This window comes from Humulus lupulus, chromosome 6 (genome assembly GCF_963169125.1).
Source record: "Humulus lupulus chromosome 6, drHumLupu1.1, whole genome shotgun sequence".
NCBI lineage: Eukaryota > Viridiplantae > Streptophyta > Magnoliopsida > Rosales > Cannabaceae > Humulus > Humulus lupulus.
The window spans coordinates 119,772,097-119,789,349 of record NC_084798.1 but is presented as its reverse complement, the minus strand read 5'-3'; the positions used below and the strand labels follow the sequence as shown (position 1 = coordinate 119,789,349).

The following is a 17,253-nucleotide window of genomic DNA, read 5'->3' as shown; positions in this document are numbered from 1 at the left end:
TATCAAGATAATAATGAAGAAATACTCCATGCAATTATTATAAGATTACAGTTTATGATGGAAATAAATCAGGTTATACGACCAGCCTGGTCGTATCTAAAAATTAACCCTGACGAAGCGGTGTGCTTCTGGTCGATAGTCGAGCAGTACTTCTGCCACGTGTCAACTACGTGTGAGAAATCTTTGCCACATCATCTACAACCATTTTTAGGGTAAACAGAACATGAGATAGAGGCGTTGGTTATAACTGGTGAAGGATTATGACTGTGACATCATGTATCACCCAAGAAAGTCCAACGTGGTGGCAGATGCCTTAAGCCGAAAGGGGGCAAGACAATTATACAGTGCTAGACAGATAACCAAGGAAGTGGTAGAGGATATGACCAGAGTAGGGATAAGGTTAATGGTGGGCCAATTAGCCAACGTCACCCTGTAGTCTACTCTTTTAGTGAAGATAAAGGAAAGTCAGCTGAGTTATCTACAACTGATGAGAATCAGAGGGGACATCCTAGCTGGAGTGGCTAAGGACTATTCAATCTCAGATATAGGCTTACTGAGGTATAAGGGTTGGGTTTGTATTCTTATGGATGATGTTATCAGAAGGGAGATTCTGAATGACTCTCATACCACCCATTACTCTTTGCATCCAGGCACAACGAAGATGTGTCAGGATTTAAGATCACTATATTGGTGGCTTGGAATGAAGAGAGATGTGACCGAATATGTGGCTTAGTGTCAGTAGGTCAAAGTTGAGCATCAAATATCATCAAGGCTATAACAGCCTTTGGATATCCCAAAGTGGAAATGAGAGGACATCATAATGGATTTTGTGGTTCGGTTGCCCAAGACTGTGGATCGATACACCAAATCAGCTCACTTCTTACTAGTGCGGACAACTTATAAAGTTGACCAGTATGCATAACTCTATGTGAGATAGATAGTGCACCTTCATGGGGCTCTGAAGTCGATTGTATCAGATCGGGACACCACATTTACTTCCATGTTTTGGAGAAGTCTGTAGAAGGCTATGGGTACACAACTGAAGTTTAGTACCATTTATCATCCTCAGAAAGATGGACAAACTGAGAGGATGATATAGATATTAGAGGACATATTACGAGCATGTGTGCTGGACTTTGAAGGGACTTGGAGTAAGTATTTTCCATTTATAGAATTTTCCTACAATAACAACTATCAGTCGACCATTGGAGTGGCTCCTTATGAGATGTTGTATAATATAAAATATAGATCTCCCATTCAATGAGATAAGATGGGAGAAGAGAAATACTTGGGTCTTGAGGTAGTTCAGAGGACCAATGAAACTATTGAGAAGATCAGAGCTCAGATGCTTGCATCTCATAGTAGGCAGAAAAGATATTCGGATACGAAGTACAGGAATGTGGAGTTCTAAGTGGGAGACTATGTCTTCCTTAGACTTTCACCATTTAAAGGGGTGAAGAGATTTGGGAAGAAGGGCAAGTTGAGCCCTAGATTTGTAGGACCTTTTGAGATCCTAGAGAGGATCAGTCAGGTGGCCTATAAATTGGCCTTACCTTCTGCATTGTCAGTAGTACACAATGTGGCAAAATTAATATGCACGTGGGGTGCACGTGACTATTCAAGTGGGTACGTTCTGTTCGACCATAGACCAGAAGAGAATTCACTCAGAAGACGGCATATTTCATGGGTGACTAGGTTGGTCGCAGTACATCAGATATTACCTATTAATATGTAATCTCGCATTTATGTGATAATTGTAATTTCCATTATTATTTAATATACGCTTGTATTAAATGTAATAAAGGCCCATCAACCCATAGGGAACTCCTTGAGCCTCAAAATAAGACTCAAAGGGATCAAGAGAGATGAGAGGATGGTTGTTATGCAATACTCTGTATCTTTTGTTGAACTTGTGAAACTCATAAAATCCTAGTTTACTGATCACAAGTTTCCATACATTAATAAGAACATTAAGTGGACATAGGTCATTACCATTTCTGGGGGCAAACCACAATAAATCATTGTGTTATTTATCTTTTTGGTTTGATTTCATATCATTTCTACTATTTTACTTGACTCCGTGTCGTTGCCAAATCGAGGGTCAACGTTTTGGAGCTCTCGTTGAGAGCTGAACTCAAGACTTCCAAGAAGATCAAATGGCGAAAACAACAAGAAAAACTGGGCAAACCTCTGGGAATGCGCCAACCCAACCTCCTCCACAAAATGTATCTTAGGATGAGCCACAAAATGAATTGGATGAGGAGGAGATGGATTCTGAAGCTTTGAGAGTGACTCTGATTGTATTACAAGAAGAATTAGCCAATCTGAGGGATAATCAAGAAAATGTGGCTGAAAAAATGATGTTACAGCAGAGGGCGATTGACAGGCAGCACCAAGAGTTGAATGAGTGGCAGGCTGACATGGACTGCCAGCAGAGGGATGCCACTGCCGCCCTGGAGGCAGCCATTCAGTTGGCCAGGGGATAGCCTACGCCTACCTCCCAACCGGATCAGCCACCCAGTACTTACCCATAGCAAAATCCACAATCAGAACATCCCCAGCATCACCACAATCCGCCACAACCGAAAAATCGACAGAGGCTAGAACAACCTCCTGCTGCTCAATAGGAGAATCCATTCTAGGGTCCTGAGTAGCAGACACCCTCTTGTGCTGGTCGAGATAATCCCCAGTAGCAAAGGCAGAATAGGGCTGGCCAGCATCCCAGAAGCCCTAGATGCCAGACGGTCGAGAAGCAAAACCTCTGCGTCCTTCTACGAGTAGAAGGCAAGTGGAATCAGGCTCTGCAGTCAGGGGTCCCCCACGACATAATAATTCCCGGGGACCTACCGACCAACACAGTCCTCTGCCCACCTATCGGATATTCTAGCAGGGAGAGAGGGAAATAGTGTGAACAACAGGTCGCACCGTCATCGGTCACAATTTAGAGGTTGCCATGATTATAACGAGGAAGATTATGGTAGGAGGAATGCTTGAAGGTGGCAAGAAGGGATGGGCGAAGAATGGAACCCTCCACAAAGGGAGAACCGGCCAATGAGCCAAAATGCTGGGGGACAACCTAAACAGCGAAACATCTTTGATTGACTGGGCACGAGCGAGCAAAGGCGTAGGGTGGAAGACCTGAGGGACATCCTCAATGATAGAAGGGAAAGACACGGCGAGTATTTCCCCCCAGTTCCGGTCACTCCAATAGTGCCAGATGTTGTACAGGCCCAACTTGATGCTTTAAATAAGGTCGTCCAGCAACTAGTTAGGAACTGGACATCTCATATTGAATTTTATTGGAGGAAGGGCACTCCATTTGTATAAAGAATCGCAATGGAAGAGACTCCAAGCAAATTCAAGATGCTGGTCTTACCCAATTTCACTGGATTAGAAGATCCTGTATCTCACGTGAACAAGTTCGAGAAACAGATGGACATCCAAAAGGTGTCAGACGATACTCGATACAGAATTTTTTCTACCTCTTTATCCGAGACTGCCCAAGAGTGTTTTTTCAAGTTCCCTCCGGCCAGCATTGTTTCATGGGAAATGTTCATAAAGGAGTTTTATGGACAATTCTATACTGGTCGAGTACATCCGACCGAGGCCAATCAGCTGGTTAAGATACGCCAGAAAGAAGGAGAAAACTTGAAGGGGTATGTCTAACAATCCATGCAAGTAGCAGCTAGGGCAAAGATGGTCGGAGATAAAGAAAATATGATGGCTCTTACGGCAGGGGTACGACGCCACTCATCTCTTTGGAATAGTCTATGAAAGAATGGAGTCAAGAGTACTCAGGAATTTATGGATCGAGCAGATAGGTACATCAAGCTCGAGGAGGCCATTGCCAATGAAGGGAAGTCTCCCATAGACGATCATGGCCCAGAAGAATCTCCCGCCTAAGCCACCATTGAGTTTAGAAAGTCCAATGGCAATGAAAAAAATAATGGGAAGAATGGGGGAAAAAGGGCGAACCGCGAGCCAAAAACATCAGATAACAAGCGCCTAAAAAGTAATAGATACAAGCCGAGGTTCACCAATTATACAGCCTTAGTCGATAGCCAAGCAGAAGTGTACCAGGCCATTCACACAAGTGTTCCCTTCAAGTGACGAACCCCAATCCGGAAAGATATCTCTAAAAGAGATACTACTATGTTTTGTCATTTTCATACCGAATATGGCCATGAAACCAACGAGTGCAACTAACTTAAGGATGAGATTGAGTTCCTGATTAGAAAAAGACACCTAAGGAGGTATGTACGAGTAGCTGGAGGTTCTCAGCGAGAGGCTCAAGGAGGCAACGAGCAGGCACTAGTACGCCAACGCTCGCCTCCTTTACAGCCAGCTCTAGTTGCTAGTACATTGCAGACCATCTGTGAAGGACCACACATAGCAGGCGATAGTGGTAAGGCGAGGGAAAGATATGCCCAAACCTTTAGTCACGACCAGGACATTGAAATTTTGAATGTAGAGGAGTGAACGTAGTGGAATAATCGATAACTTTCTCTGAGCTTGACGCTCAACATGTTCGATTTCCCCATTCAGATCCTCTGGTCATGGATGTCCAGATTACCAATATGATGGTTAAGTGGGTGTTGGTAGATATGATTGGATGTCAGTCAACATTCTGTATAAATCTTCACTGGAAAGGATGAATTTGTCAATGCAAGATTTGGAATCATGCAACCAAACCATTTATGTTTTTTTCCAGTGAAGGGCTTGCGCCAACTAGGTTGATCAGGCTTCCAGTCACAACAGGAGCTGCAACTGCGAATAGAATATTACTCACTACTTTCATAGTAGTTGATTGTCCAGCATATAATGCTGTGATTGGAAGGCCTATTCTTGTCGACCTGCGATTCGTAACCTCAGACTGGAACTTGGCTATGAAGTTTCCAACCAACGCATGAGTAGGATGTGTGTTGGGAAACCAGCGAGAGACACGGGAATGTTATAATTCCTCGATCGCCAAGGCAAAAAGAGGCAAATCGGGGGAAAAAGCCGAGAAAAGGTTGTTCTTAGTAAATGAGCACAAGCTCAATCAGGTGAACAGGTCGCCAAATATGGTGTTACCCAATGTGAGGATAGAGACTTAGATCCTCGGTTTTGGGATTTTGAAGAAAATGTTGGACCCATGGAGGACCTTGAGGAGGTCCAACTAGAGGAAGCAGATCCGACCAGGGTTGTGAAAGTCGGTAAAAATTTAGAGACAACAACAAAATACAAACTGGTGGAATATTTGAAGGAAAACCAGGAGGTGTTTGCCTGGTCGCATAGAGATATGGTTGGGATAGACCCAGCAGTTGTAATGCCCCAAAATCCCTAATAAGGTTTAAGACCTTGATTAGGAGGTCGGGAGGGCCATAATTGATTTATTATGCCATTAAATAATTATATGCATGTTTATGATAATTATATTATAATATGACGATAAATGCATGCATATGGGTCCATTTTTTATTTTAAGGGCATTTTGGTAATTTCGGCTGTTGAGGGCATGATTGTGTATTTTCATGCATGTGGGTGAATTATGAATAATACCACGTTATATGTGGATTTTTTTGAGCCATTCGGCATGAGACGATCTTTGAATGCAAGTTATCGGTCTGGTCATAAAGGGATTAGTTTCGGGGCTCGGGGTGAGTCTCGGGGTCATTTGGTGATTAGAACATTGCCGGGAATTAAAGGGTAATGGGATATGATTTATTAGCATTTGGGAAAATTGAGAATAACGGGAATTGGATGGTGTTAATTATGATTAACGAAATAGGCGGGAACGGATGATTTTACCCTTGGTAGCCTTAAGAGGACTTTAAATAACCTACGGGCATTTTGGTCTTTTGACCTAAAGGATATATATAACCTTAAGAAGTTGTTGAAGCTTAAGAAAACAAAGTTTCCTTCTTTCTTCTCCCGATAGTTTTTCTCCTTCCTTTCTCTTTGAATTTTTGAGTTTTTTTGAGGAACCAAGCTAGGGAACCAAGCTTTGATGAGCTAGGGTTGTGTTCCACCATTGAAGAGGATGCTAAGCTGAGATTGAGGTGAGTTTCTGGCCATTGAAACCTTAGTTCTTTCTCTGATTTCATTTGGTTTTAAGTTTGGTTTTTGAGTTAGAAAATTGACAATTTGAGGGAGGTTTTGGCTAGGGTTACTTGGGTGGTGATGCCTAGGACATATGTAGAAGGTTTTTGGGTTCAATTGGGACTTAAGATGAGGTTTGGAAGCTTTTGGTTCAGGTTGGAAATGGTGGAGTCGAAGGGGAGAAGAACCAGGGCATTTCTGCCTCGTTGTAGCGCTATAGTGCCCACAAGGGGGCACTACAACGCTAGCTGAGGGTTTGCCAATCTGCCTAGAGAGCTGGGGCGCTAGGGGAGTAGCGCTACAACACTACCCTATTTGTTTAGAATCCTGTTTTGGGTTTTTTTTTTAAGGGTTTTCGGCTCAGGGTTTCAATTCCTAAGGATCGAGATCGAATCTACTCACTGTTTGGATAACAATTCAGGGTCCCAGTAGTGAGGTTTAGTTCAAGACCCTTTTATTGTTGATTTCATTTATTGGAGGTTGTATTTGGTTATGACTAGGTGATCGCTAAGGAATTAAAGGATCGATCGTTCTCAAGGGTCGTTCTTAACGTATTTCTTGCTCGAACTAGAGGTAAGAATACTGCACCCAGTATGTGATGCATGTGATGCACGAGAATGATGTGGTTAGGGCATGCCATGAAGGTTGAATTTGAGATTGATCAAAACTTGAGTCTCTATGTTTGTACATGATCCTAGAAATGCTACCAATTATTAAGTAAGCATGTTATATGCCCTACATTTGGATATTTGACATATGATATGTACCTGGTAGCATTGCTTACTTGTGCGTGGCACTGACTTCCTAGTCAGAATCGGCAATGGTGTCAGAATTGACTGTGAAGCTGCGACTTACTAGTCAAGTTCGACAGTAGTAATGAGCACTAGTCGTATGTTATTGACCTATAAGTTAGGAGCGGCATAAGCATCTTGAATGTAGAGCCAAAAAGATTAGATCTAATTGACATCTGCATTGAATGATTAGATCTAATCGACATCTGCATTAATGTCGGACCGACCTCAAGTTTGATGAAAACTATAAGCGCTTGTCTAGTCTATGGCTAGTCACTCAGAGCCAAGGCCAGAAGGCCCAGGTGACTTCATCGTCACATGGCTAAGGGTACGGAATACACACTAGTGACTCCTTAGTCACTCATTTCGTTTAAAAAGTGACTTTCTCATTAATCACTCATATAAGGGTGCAGATCCCATGTTATTGACTTGCTCATGAATCACTCATCTATGGGTGTAGATCCCATGTTGGTGACTTACTCCTCAGTCACTCATTTGATTAGGGCTATAAGCCCCTGTATGGTTATCAGAACCACTAGTGTTAATCACTCATCTGTTTAGGATTGACTTGTTAGTGAGCCATACAGGAGGGCAGGGCCCACAACCATCATTGTTTGAACTTATTTGCATGCACATTATGATTTGATGACATGTTATTACTATTCATGAGCACATTGAGTTTTCTTGCTGGGCTTCGGCTCATGGGTGCTATGTGGTGTAGGTTAAGGCAAATGAAAGCTGGACCACCCTTGAGTTGGAGAGCTTAGGTGACGATGTGTACATATGCGGCTGCTCGACCGCCACGGTCGAGGGTTGAAAGAGAACTAGGGTTAAACACTATTTTTCCACTTAGGTCAGCTGGTTGTAAATATTTTGTTATAATTAACTTTTAAATTATATTTTTGGGATCCCAATGTATACAACAAACATGTTAGTGAAACATTATATCTTAACCAAAAAATTTAACCCTAAATCGCTAATCATACTTAGTTATACGATAATGGCCAAATGACTCTATTAGCGAGTTTAGCATTGTTTAAAATGCACACCATAACGGTCCCTAGAGTTTAGGGCATTACAACTTGGTATTAGAGCGAGCCAAGGTTAAGGGTTCCTGAAGACAAGATGGGCATGTACACTCGTCACTAAATATAGCTTCACTCAGGGAATGGTAACTATTTCTGTAGTTATGTGTTTAACTTCTTAAATAGAATGTAAATTCTTTACCTGCACATTGTATTAGGGAGCATGAGATTTTGTTAGAGCCAGTCTCTTGACTATATGATTACCTGCTCCATGAATATATATAAATGTGATAATTTCATGCCGGAGTTGGAGGCATGGTAAGTATGTTGGACGAGCATGAATTATGATTGATGTATGAATGCTATGGGCAAGTTTCTAGCACTACAGTGGTTTATGAATGTAGTGTGGTAAGATTGATCTCATGTGGAAAGCTCTTATTATGCTCATCATGTTTAATGGGTCAAGTTATTGACTGCAGATTCAACTAGCAGGTATGTATCCAAGGCAGGTAATAAGGCCTGATGGTGGTTAAACTTAGTCTAGGAGTTTTAGCCAGGGGTTGAGTTCTTTATCTGCTCCTCAGAATTTCCAGCAGGTGGTTACAGATGTGCAACTAAGTTGCAGAGCCAGGAGGAAGAGATTAAGTGTTTGAAGCAACAACAAAACCTGTCGGGGTGCACCTCTTCTTTTGTTATGCCAGTAGTGGCACCAGTTTTGGCTCAGCCTAGGGTTGAGAGCAGATGGGAATTTCTCTGTGGAAGATTCCAGGAGTATTACCCTCCAGTCTTCGAGGGAGGCCTTGATCCATTCAGAGATGAATAATGGATGGGCATGATCAGTTCCATTCTTGACATCATGGGGCTGGTAGGTCACGATAGGGTGATCTGTGCGACATATGCATTGCGGGACTATGCCCGGACGTGGTGGGATGTAGTATCCCAGACGCGAAGTACAGCTGTGATGGATTGGAAAGAATTTAGGCAGTTGTTCAATGAAAGGTATTACTGTGATGCGGCCCAGACTACTAAGATGAATGAGTTTCTGAATCTCGTTCATAGCAATGCAACAGTAACAGAGTATGTTGATAAATTTGATGGGTTGGTCATGTTCGCTTTTGATATGGTACCCGCAAATGTCGCTCGAAAGGAAAATTTTATTCAGGGACTGAATCCTGGAATTGCTCAGGGCATTAGAGTTTCCCCAGTGACTGAATCCCGGAATAGCTCAGGGCATTAGAATAGTTCAGACTGCTAAGGTGAATGAGTTTCTGAATCTCATTCGATGCAATGCAACAATAACAAAGTATGTTGATAAATTTGATGGGTTGGCGATCCTCGCTTTTGATATGGTACCCACAGATGTAGCTCGAAAAAAAAAGTTTAGTCAAGGACTTAATCCTGGAATAGCTCAGGGCATTAGAGTTTCCCCAGTGCATGAAATCTCTACCTATGCTCAGATGGTAGGGAAGGCTCTTGCTATTGAGAGCACAAGAAATTAGATTGGGTAGGAGACTGCTGGAGAATACGGAGCTCAGGCAACGATACCTCCAAGCAAGAAGGAGTGGAGGACTTGCCCAGAATGCAATCGGTGCAAGAGACGTCATCTGGGAGAATGTCGATCAAGGGCATGTTTCTCATGTGACATGGTTGGGCATTTCAAGAAGGATTGCCCAAGACAAATGAAGAATGAGCAAAAGAGGATGGGCAGCTCGACTCCAGCTCAAGTGTTCGTTCTGATGCAATCAGAGACTGAGACTAGTTCCTTAGGGGTGGCAGGTCAGCTTTCTAGTTCTGATTTTTTTATTATGCTAACTGGTTTTGGTGCCATGCTATTTCTTTGTTTGTTGCATATAGAGAATCATAAAGATGATATGTAGATCACATGGTTATGTTATGATGGGAATGCGATATTGTATTGGTGATTTAAGAGATGAGTTAGGTTATGATGAAAAGGACTCATCAGTGGTTTTGATAAGGTTGATTATGATTCACCTCAGTATGATCCTCGATATGGATTCGCTAACCAAGTGTGAGGCAATGCTAGATTTCAAGGAAAGGATAGTAACTCTTGAGCTTGAAAGTGGGGAAGCTTTGTGGTAGTTGGCACTGTGCATGAATTTTGTATGTTGATGACATATGTACTTAGAGCTAGAGATCTATTGTAGGAGGATGCATGGAACTCCTAGCTAGTGTGGTGGATACCACTTAGGTTGTGCCAATGGGATAAGGACAGACTGGATTAGTCTGTGAGTTTCTGGATATGCTTCTAGGGGATTCGTCAGAGTTACCTTTACACGAAGAGATAGAATAGTGATTGGATTGCTGCCAGGAATGGAATTAGATTTAGGGCACTGTTTTAAACGGCTCAGCAGAGTTGTAAGAATTAAAAGACTTAGTTATTGGGGAAGATGATATTCTTCAAGGTCGATCTTTGATCTGGTTAGTACAGCTGTAGATCAAGGAGAAGGATATATAGAAGACTGTTTTTATATTTGATAAGAGCACTGGGAGTGTTGGATGATGTTCTGAGAATATGGTTAACACTAAGTTATGTTTGGATGAATCAGATTAATAGAGTATTCAAGGATTATTTGAATTGAATTTGTGAATGTCTTGATTGACGTATTATAGTATATTCTCAGTTGGAGATTTTCCAAGGTCAAGGAACGCCTTAGGGGCAGGAGTTTCCTTGGACGGGTAAAATATTATATGTACTTTGTGAAAGAGTTCTTAGTCTTCTTGCATATCAGAACTAGTTAGTAGGTTGTTATGACACCTCAGTGACAGGGAAAAAGGGATTGCCTATGCATCATGTTGGTTAAAGGATCTGACCAGAACTAGAGTAAAGTTTCTGGTGGGCCAGGTGGCCAACGATGTACTTGAGTTTACTCTTGTAGAGAGGATTAAAGGAAAACAATTAAGTGAATCACAGATAGGAAGATTGAGAAGAATATTTTTGCTAGATTAGCTAAGTATTATGCAGTGTCAGGTATGGGTTTATTGTGGTATAACGATCGAATTTGAAATCTGATGGGCACTGGGATTAAATGGGAGATTCTAGATGAATCTTATACTACTCTCTTATTCTCTTCATTTAGCCATCATGACAGTGTACTAGAGTTTGATTTTTTTTTTATATTGATGGCCTGGGATGGAGAGGGATGTAACAGAATATGTGGCAAAGTTCTTAACCTTTTAGCAGGTCAAATCAGAGCATCAAAAATCAGTAAGGCTATTGTAGTCTTTGAGCATTCCACAGTGGGAATAAGGAAACATCCCGATGGGTTTTGCGGTGGGGCTGCCCAGGATAGTGGGTTAGCGTGATTTGGATTGGGTCATTAGGGACCAGTATTCAAAGTGAGTTCACTTCTATCAGTAAGGATAAATAATACATCTTATCAGTTTTCAGACCTCTATGTGAAAGAGGTAGTGCGCCTTCATGGAATTTGAGGTCTATCTTATCAGGTGAAAACTGAGTTTTTACTTCCAAGTCTTGAGGAAGGTTGTAGAAAGCCATAAATATATGGATGGAATTTAGTAAAGTTAATTATCCTCAAACTAATGATAAATCAAATAGAGAGTTATTCAATTATTGTAAAGGTACCTTATGAGATGAGGTATGACAGAGAATGTATATCACCCGTTCATTGGAATGAGATGGGTGAGGTGTTCATTTTGGATCTTGAGGTAGTTTAGGGGACCATTGAGATTATTAGAGGTTAGAGCTTGGATGCTCACTTCTTAGAATAAATGGAAAAGTTTTACTGAATTGAAATGTAGGAACATGGAGTTCCCAGTAGAAGATTGTATCTTCCTTAAAAGTATCACCATGGAAAAAGAGTGAGGAGTTAAGGGCAAGTTGAGCCCTAAATTGATATGGTCGTTTGAATTCTTGATAGGATCAGTCAAGTTGCCTTTGGATGGGCCTTAGTTTTGGCATTTTCCGCTGTATACAGTGTATGTTATATTTTCATGTTGAAGACATGGGTTGGAAGGAAACTCATAAGTTGAGTTATGAAAAATTGGAGATTGAGGCTAAGTTATCCTTTGAGGAGTAGCCAGTTCAGATATGAGACAGAAAGAATAAGGATTTGAGGAACGAAGTTATACCTTGGGTTAAGGTAAGGTTATAGAGATTGTGAGGTCAAGGGATCGACCTAGGAAACTGGAATCAGTTGTCCGAAATTCTTATTCTGGGCAGTTCAGATAAATTTTTAGAACAAAATTTCTGTAAGGAGGGGATAGTTGTGACGCCCCAAAATCCCTAATAAGGTTTAGGACCTTGATTAAGAGGCCGGGAGGGCCATAATTGTTTTTTTTTTTTGGTCAAGAAGAAATAACCTTCATTGAACAAACAGGCAAGTACAATCAAGGGCAAACCGCCCAAACAAAGCCAAAATACAGCCAACAAAGCTACAACCTCACTCTACATACAATGAAGTTTCCTTAAGAAAAGCTTGAGATGAGGGAGAGCCTTCCTACTATGAACACTGAACAATCTATATTGGACTAAGGTAATAACATCTTTAGCTATACAGTTAGCTATCAATGAGAGACCATCAAAAATGCATCTATTCCTATTCCTCCATATATGATACACCACAGCTGCTAGAACCATATTAAGAATCATGCTCATACTGTCATTTTGCCCACAACTGAGCCTCACAGTCCAATCCGAGTACTTGGTGGCCCAAGCATGAAAACCAAGCCAAGAAAAGATACATGACAAGACTCTCTTGGATAAACAACATTCAAAAAACAGACGGTGATGGCTCTCCAGCTGGTCTTCACAAACCGGACAGAGAGAGCTATTAAGATGAATGGAACATTTAGCCAAGTTATCTCTAGTTAGGAGGAAAGAGTTAACCACCATCCATAATAAGAACCGGTGCTTAGGGAGAATTGTACGACACCAGACTGCATTCTTATAGGCCACAATTTGCTGGTTATGTGAGCTGTTATACAGCTTGGATGGTCTGAATGTCCCAGAAACACCAGCAGCTAAGACCTCTCCTTCAATGAATCTATTTCTTAGATGGCAGAGTTTACGCCAATACCAGCTATTGTCCTGCTTCAATACATAGTCCCAAAAGTTAACCCCCTTTAGGTAAACATGCTGAATCCATTTGACCCAAAGAGTGTCTTGTTTAGTAGTAACAACCCAAATATACTTAGCTAGAAGAGCTCTATTCCAGCTAGCGCCATCCCTGAGCTCGAGCCCTCCATAAGCCTTAGGCATGCAAACTTGATGCCAAGAAGCTAAATGAAGTTTACTACGAGTCCCCGAGGCCCCCCAAAGAAACAATCTACATAACTTCTCAACCTCCTTAATGATGCTTTGAGGTAAGATAAACACAGTTATCCAATAGTTTCTCAAGCCAAAAAGAACAGTTTGAATGAGCAATAAACGGCCAGCATAGGACAGGTGCTTACTAGACCAGGAAAACAATTTAGTTCTCAATTTTTGGACTATAATCTCACAGTCCACATGCTTCCATTTAGTAGGCCTCAAAGGAACCCCAAGATAATGAAGAGGAAAAGTCCCTACAGGAAGTTGAAGAACCTGTGTTATCACAGTCCTATCTGCTGCACTAACCCCTCCAAAATAAATCTGAGACTTCTTAGCATTTATTGTCAGCCCAGATGCTTCACTAAAATTCCTAAGAGAGTCCTTAAGAACATTAACTGCCCCAAGAGAGCCTTTGCAAAACAGAATGACATCATCTGCAAAACACAAGTTTATAAGCTTCAGGCTCTTACACATGGGGTGAAACCAAAATGATGGGGATCTGGCACCCAGTTGCAAACATCTATTCATATATTCCATAATGAGAACAAAGAGAAGAGGGGACATAGGATCCCCTTGGCGCAGACCTTTTTCCCCCTTGAAACTGCTTTGAACCCGACCATTTATCAACAAAGAATAGGTAGTACTCCTGATACAATTCATAACCTAGCCAATGAACTTCATTGGAAAACATTAAGCCTTCAAGAGATTTTCCAAAAAATGCCAGTCAACAGTATCATAGGCCTTGCTAAGGTCAATTTTAATCGCACATCGAGGAGAAGTAAGAGCTCTACCCTAATTTTTAATTAGATCTTGAAGAATCATGAAATTGTGAGCAATAGATCTACCACGAACAAACGCACCTTGATTAGATTGAATAAGATAGGGAAGCACCACTGCCAGCCGAGAACATAACAACTTAGCCATGACTTTATACAGTGTAGAGCAGCAAGCAATAGGTCTGTAATCAGAGGCCCTAGCTGGATTAGACACTTTAGGAATCAGAGATAAAGTAGTTTCATGAAGCTCCTTAGGAAAATGGCCTGTAGAGAAACCATGAATGATTGCTGAGCATATATCCTGACCAATATCCTTCCACATAGACTTGAAGAAACCGGAACCATAACCATCAGGACCAGGTGATTTAGTACTAGGGATACTAAACATAGCAGCTCGTATTTCCTTGATGGAGAATGGTTTTAAAAGATAAAGCTGCTGCTCCACTGAAAGCTTGTTGCCCAAAGCTAAACAATGCTGATCTACCGTTCCTGTAGCAGAGCTAGAACTACCCAGATGGTTCTTGAAATGATCAACAAAATGGTCCATCACCTCCTTAAAATCATCTATCAATATTCCATGCTCATTAATATAAGAGGCTATGGAATTCTCAGCTTTCGGCTTTTTCAGGAAGGCATGAAAGAATGAAAAGTTCACATCTCCCTTCCTAATCCAATTAATCTTACTACGTTGAACAAGGAAACTATGATACATTTGTTCCTGATGGTGAAACTCAGCAGCCCTCTCCTTCACCACCACCTGCAACTTAAGATCTTGAGGATTCTCTTGAGCTTGAAGTTGGGCATTTTGAAAAGCCTCCAAAGCCAACTGATAACCAGACCCTACATCTCCAATACAATCCTTATTAAATTTCTTAAGTTTATGCTTCAACTGAACTAATCTGATAAAAATTTCCCTCAAACCAGAAGCTTTAACAGGGGCCCTCCAGCTATTCAAAACCACTTGGTTAAACTCATGATGACTAGACCAGAAATTATAAAATCTGAACTATTTAATCCCCATAGCCTCCATAGGGATATTAGAGACAACGCAGGAACAATGATCCGAAACCACCTCCCATTGAAACATAGCCAAAGACTGAGGAAACATGTCCAACTACTCTTCATTAATTAGGACATGGTCAATTTTAGAATAAATCCCAGCTAAGCCATCTTGGTTGTTTGTCCAAGTGAAATAAGAACCCATGCTCTTAAGAGCTTCAGTTTTTGCATTTGTCAGCCACCCAATAGGATCAGCCAGTTCGAAACTAGCTATAAGATTACCACCAGACCTATCTCCGCCTGAATAAGGGGCATTAAAATCCCCTAAAACCATCCAAGCTTTGACTGAGAGCGATATGCGAGTTAGAACATGCCAAAGGCTTCTTCTATTCTCAATAGAGTTGAAACCATAAACAAAGGTGATATAGAAAACACCCCTGCAGCCGACCAAGTTCACCTGGCAATGAACCAGCTGAGGAGAGTCTTCCAAAATACTCAAATTCGCTATCCCTTTCCGCCAAAGAATTAATAGCCTACCCTCTGTGATTGGACTAGAGTAAAATTCTCAATTAGGGAATTTATGCTCCATGAACTCACCAATTTTATTCCCGCGTAATTTAGTTTCCTTCAAACCGCTAATACCAATCTTATTTTTCCTATACACTTCTTGGACTGCACTTTGTTTGTTCACCCTATTCAGCCCCCTTATATTCTAACTCAGAATAGAGCACTTATCCATTAGATGAACTACCCCCAATATGCCTAATCTTACTACCCCTTTCCTGTTCCTGCAGAACAACAAACTGATTTTTCTGTTTTTGAACCGGAACAGCCATATTAGAGATACCACTGGCAGTGTGGCCCTGTCTCTGAGTTGCAATACGCCTGGGGATTTGCCATTTCCCTTCCCTATTCTGCTCCATAACCAGCCCATAATTGGTCTCCTCTGATAGAGTAATATCACTCACAACCGTATCTGAGTTTTCTACTTGTTTAGACCCATCAGTTTCCTCGTCTAGATTCCCTTTTTTAAGCCCCTCTGAAACTTCTTGTTGATCCAAAGGATTCTCAGCTGTAGAACGAGCCACATTTTCCACCCAAATTACCTTATGTTCCTTCCGACAATCTGCCATAGTATGTCCAAAACCAGAGCAGCTCTTACACTTATTAGGCAACCACTCATACTCTATTCCTTGTTCAACAATCAGACCATGTTCATTGATAAACTGAAAGCTTCGAGGAGGATTATCAGTGATTTCCATCTCCACTAACACCCTCACAAAGTGAACACGTGAACGCTCCCTAGTAAACTTATCTACTAAAAGAGGTTTGCCAATCGTGCTCACCAAAGCACTGATACACTTGCTACCCCAATACTACAGACCAAGATCATGTAAACGAATCCAAAGCGAAACCGAACGAATCAAATAGATAGCACTAAGATCTGCTGTCCACGGCCTGACAATGACAGGTTTCCTATCAAATTGAAGAACAAAGTCATTCTAGAAATTTGGGCTATCCCTAGATGACCCCAAACTCTTTTTATGAAGCCTTCAAAAAATTCCATTGGAGGATTTGCTCCAAGCACCATGCAAACCACAGCAGAGCTCCAATTTGTTGACTGAATTCTCACCTCTTCAATATCCACTTGAGCCAACTTCTGCCCATTCCTAAATACAGATTCAGTATATTTAAGCTTTGGCTTAGAAAAGGAAAGCTTACTCGTTCGGAATTGTTGCTAATGAAGATGGGACTCAGACTGGAAATCCCCTTCCGTAACCTTATCACCTTCTTCACTCTTATCCGCCCAAGAAAAATTCCTCGCCTCGGCACCCAATCCATCATCCACCACCTCGGAAGGCTGGGAACACTTACCCTGTCGATCCATCTCACCATCCTGCATAACCCCGGGCCTAGGCACTTCGACATCCATTAAATTGACCTGCTCTGGTTCGGCAACATCATCTCCCTCAAATCCAAGCACTGCCTTCTGTTGAACCGCCTGCACAACCTTCTCAGACCAATCATCAGAAAGAATATCAGGCCAACGAATCGGCTTCTTCCTCTTCGCCATGGAAGGGAGCAACCCGACCCCTCAGCTTCTATTTTAAACCTACAATTTTTATTATTATATTACTATTATTGGCCATAATTGTTTTATCATGCCATTAAATAATTATATGCATGTTTATGTGAATTATATAATAATATGATGATAAATGCATGCATATGGGTCCATTTTTAATTATAAAGGCATTTTGATAATTTGGCCCATTGAGGGCGTGATTGTG

At 41.5% G+C, this 17,253-nt stretch overlaps 1 protein-coding gene across 1 annotated transcript; it reads right to left on the bottom strand.

The window, feature by feature from the left end:
• Positions 1 to 12,323: 12,323 nt before the first annotated feature.
• On the bottom strand, positions 12,324 to 15,296 carry LOC133785413 (uncharacterized). The gene is made up of 3 exons (XM_062224653.1): positions 15,082 to 15,296; positions 14,048 to 14,943; positions 12,324 to 13,621 (listed from the first exon to the last, which is right to left on the bottom strand). The coding sequence occupies exons 1-3, from the start codon at positions 15,294 to 15,296 to the stop codon at positions 12,324 to 12,326; spliced, it is 2,409 nt and encodes an 802-aa protein (XP_062080637.1).
• Positions 15,297 to 17,253: the final 1,957 nt, after the last annotated feature.

Bases quoted from the DNA above. Each gene is read 5' to 3' on its own strand.
- LOC133785413 (XM_062224653.1), bottom strand. From the start codon at position 15,296: ATGGTTTTAGGGGATTTTAATGCCCCTTATTCAGGCGGAGATAGGTCT. The intron at 14,944-15,081 runs GTAGTTGGACAT...TTTCTGGTCTAG, and splicing joins CATGTCCTAATTAATGAAGA to TCATCATGAGTTTAACCAAG. The intron at 13,622-14,047 runs GTGCGTTTGTTC...TGTGTTTTGCAG, and splicing joins TCTTATTCAATCTAATCAAG to ATGATGTCATTCTGTTTTGC.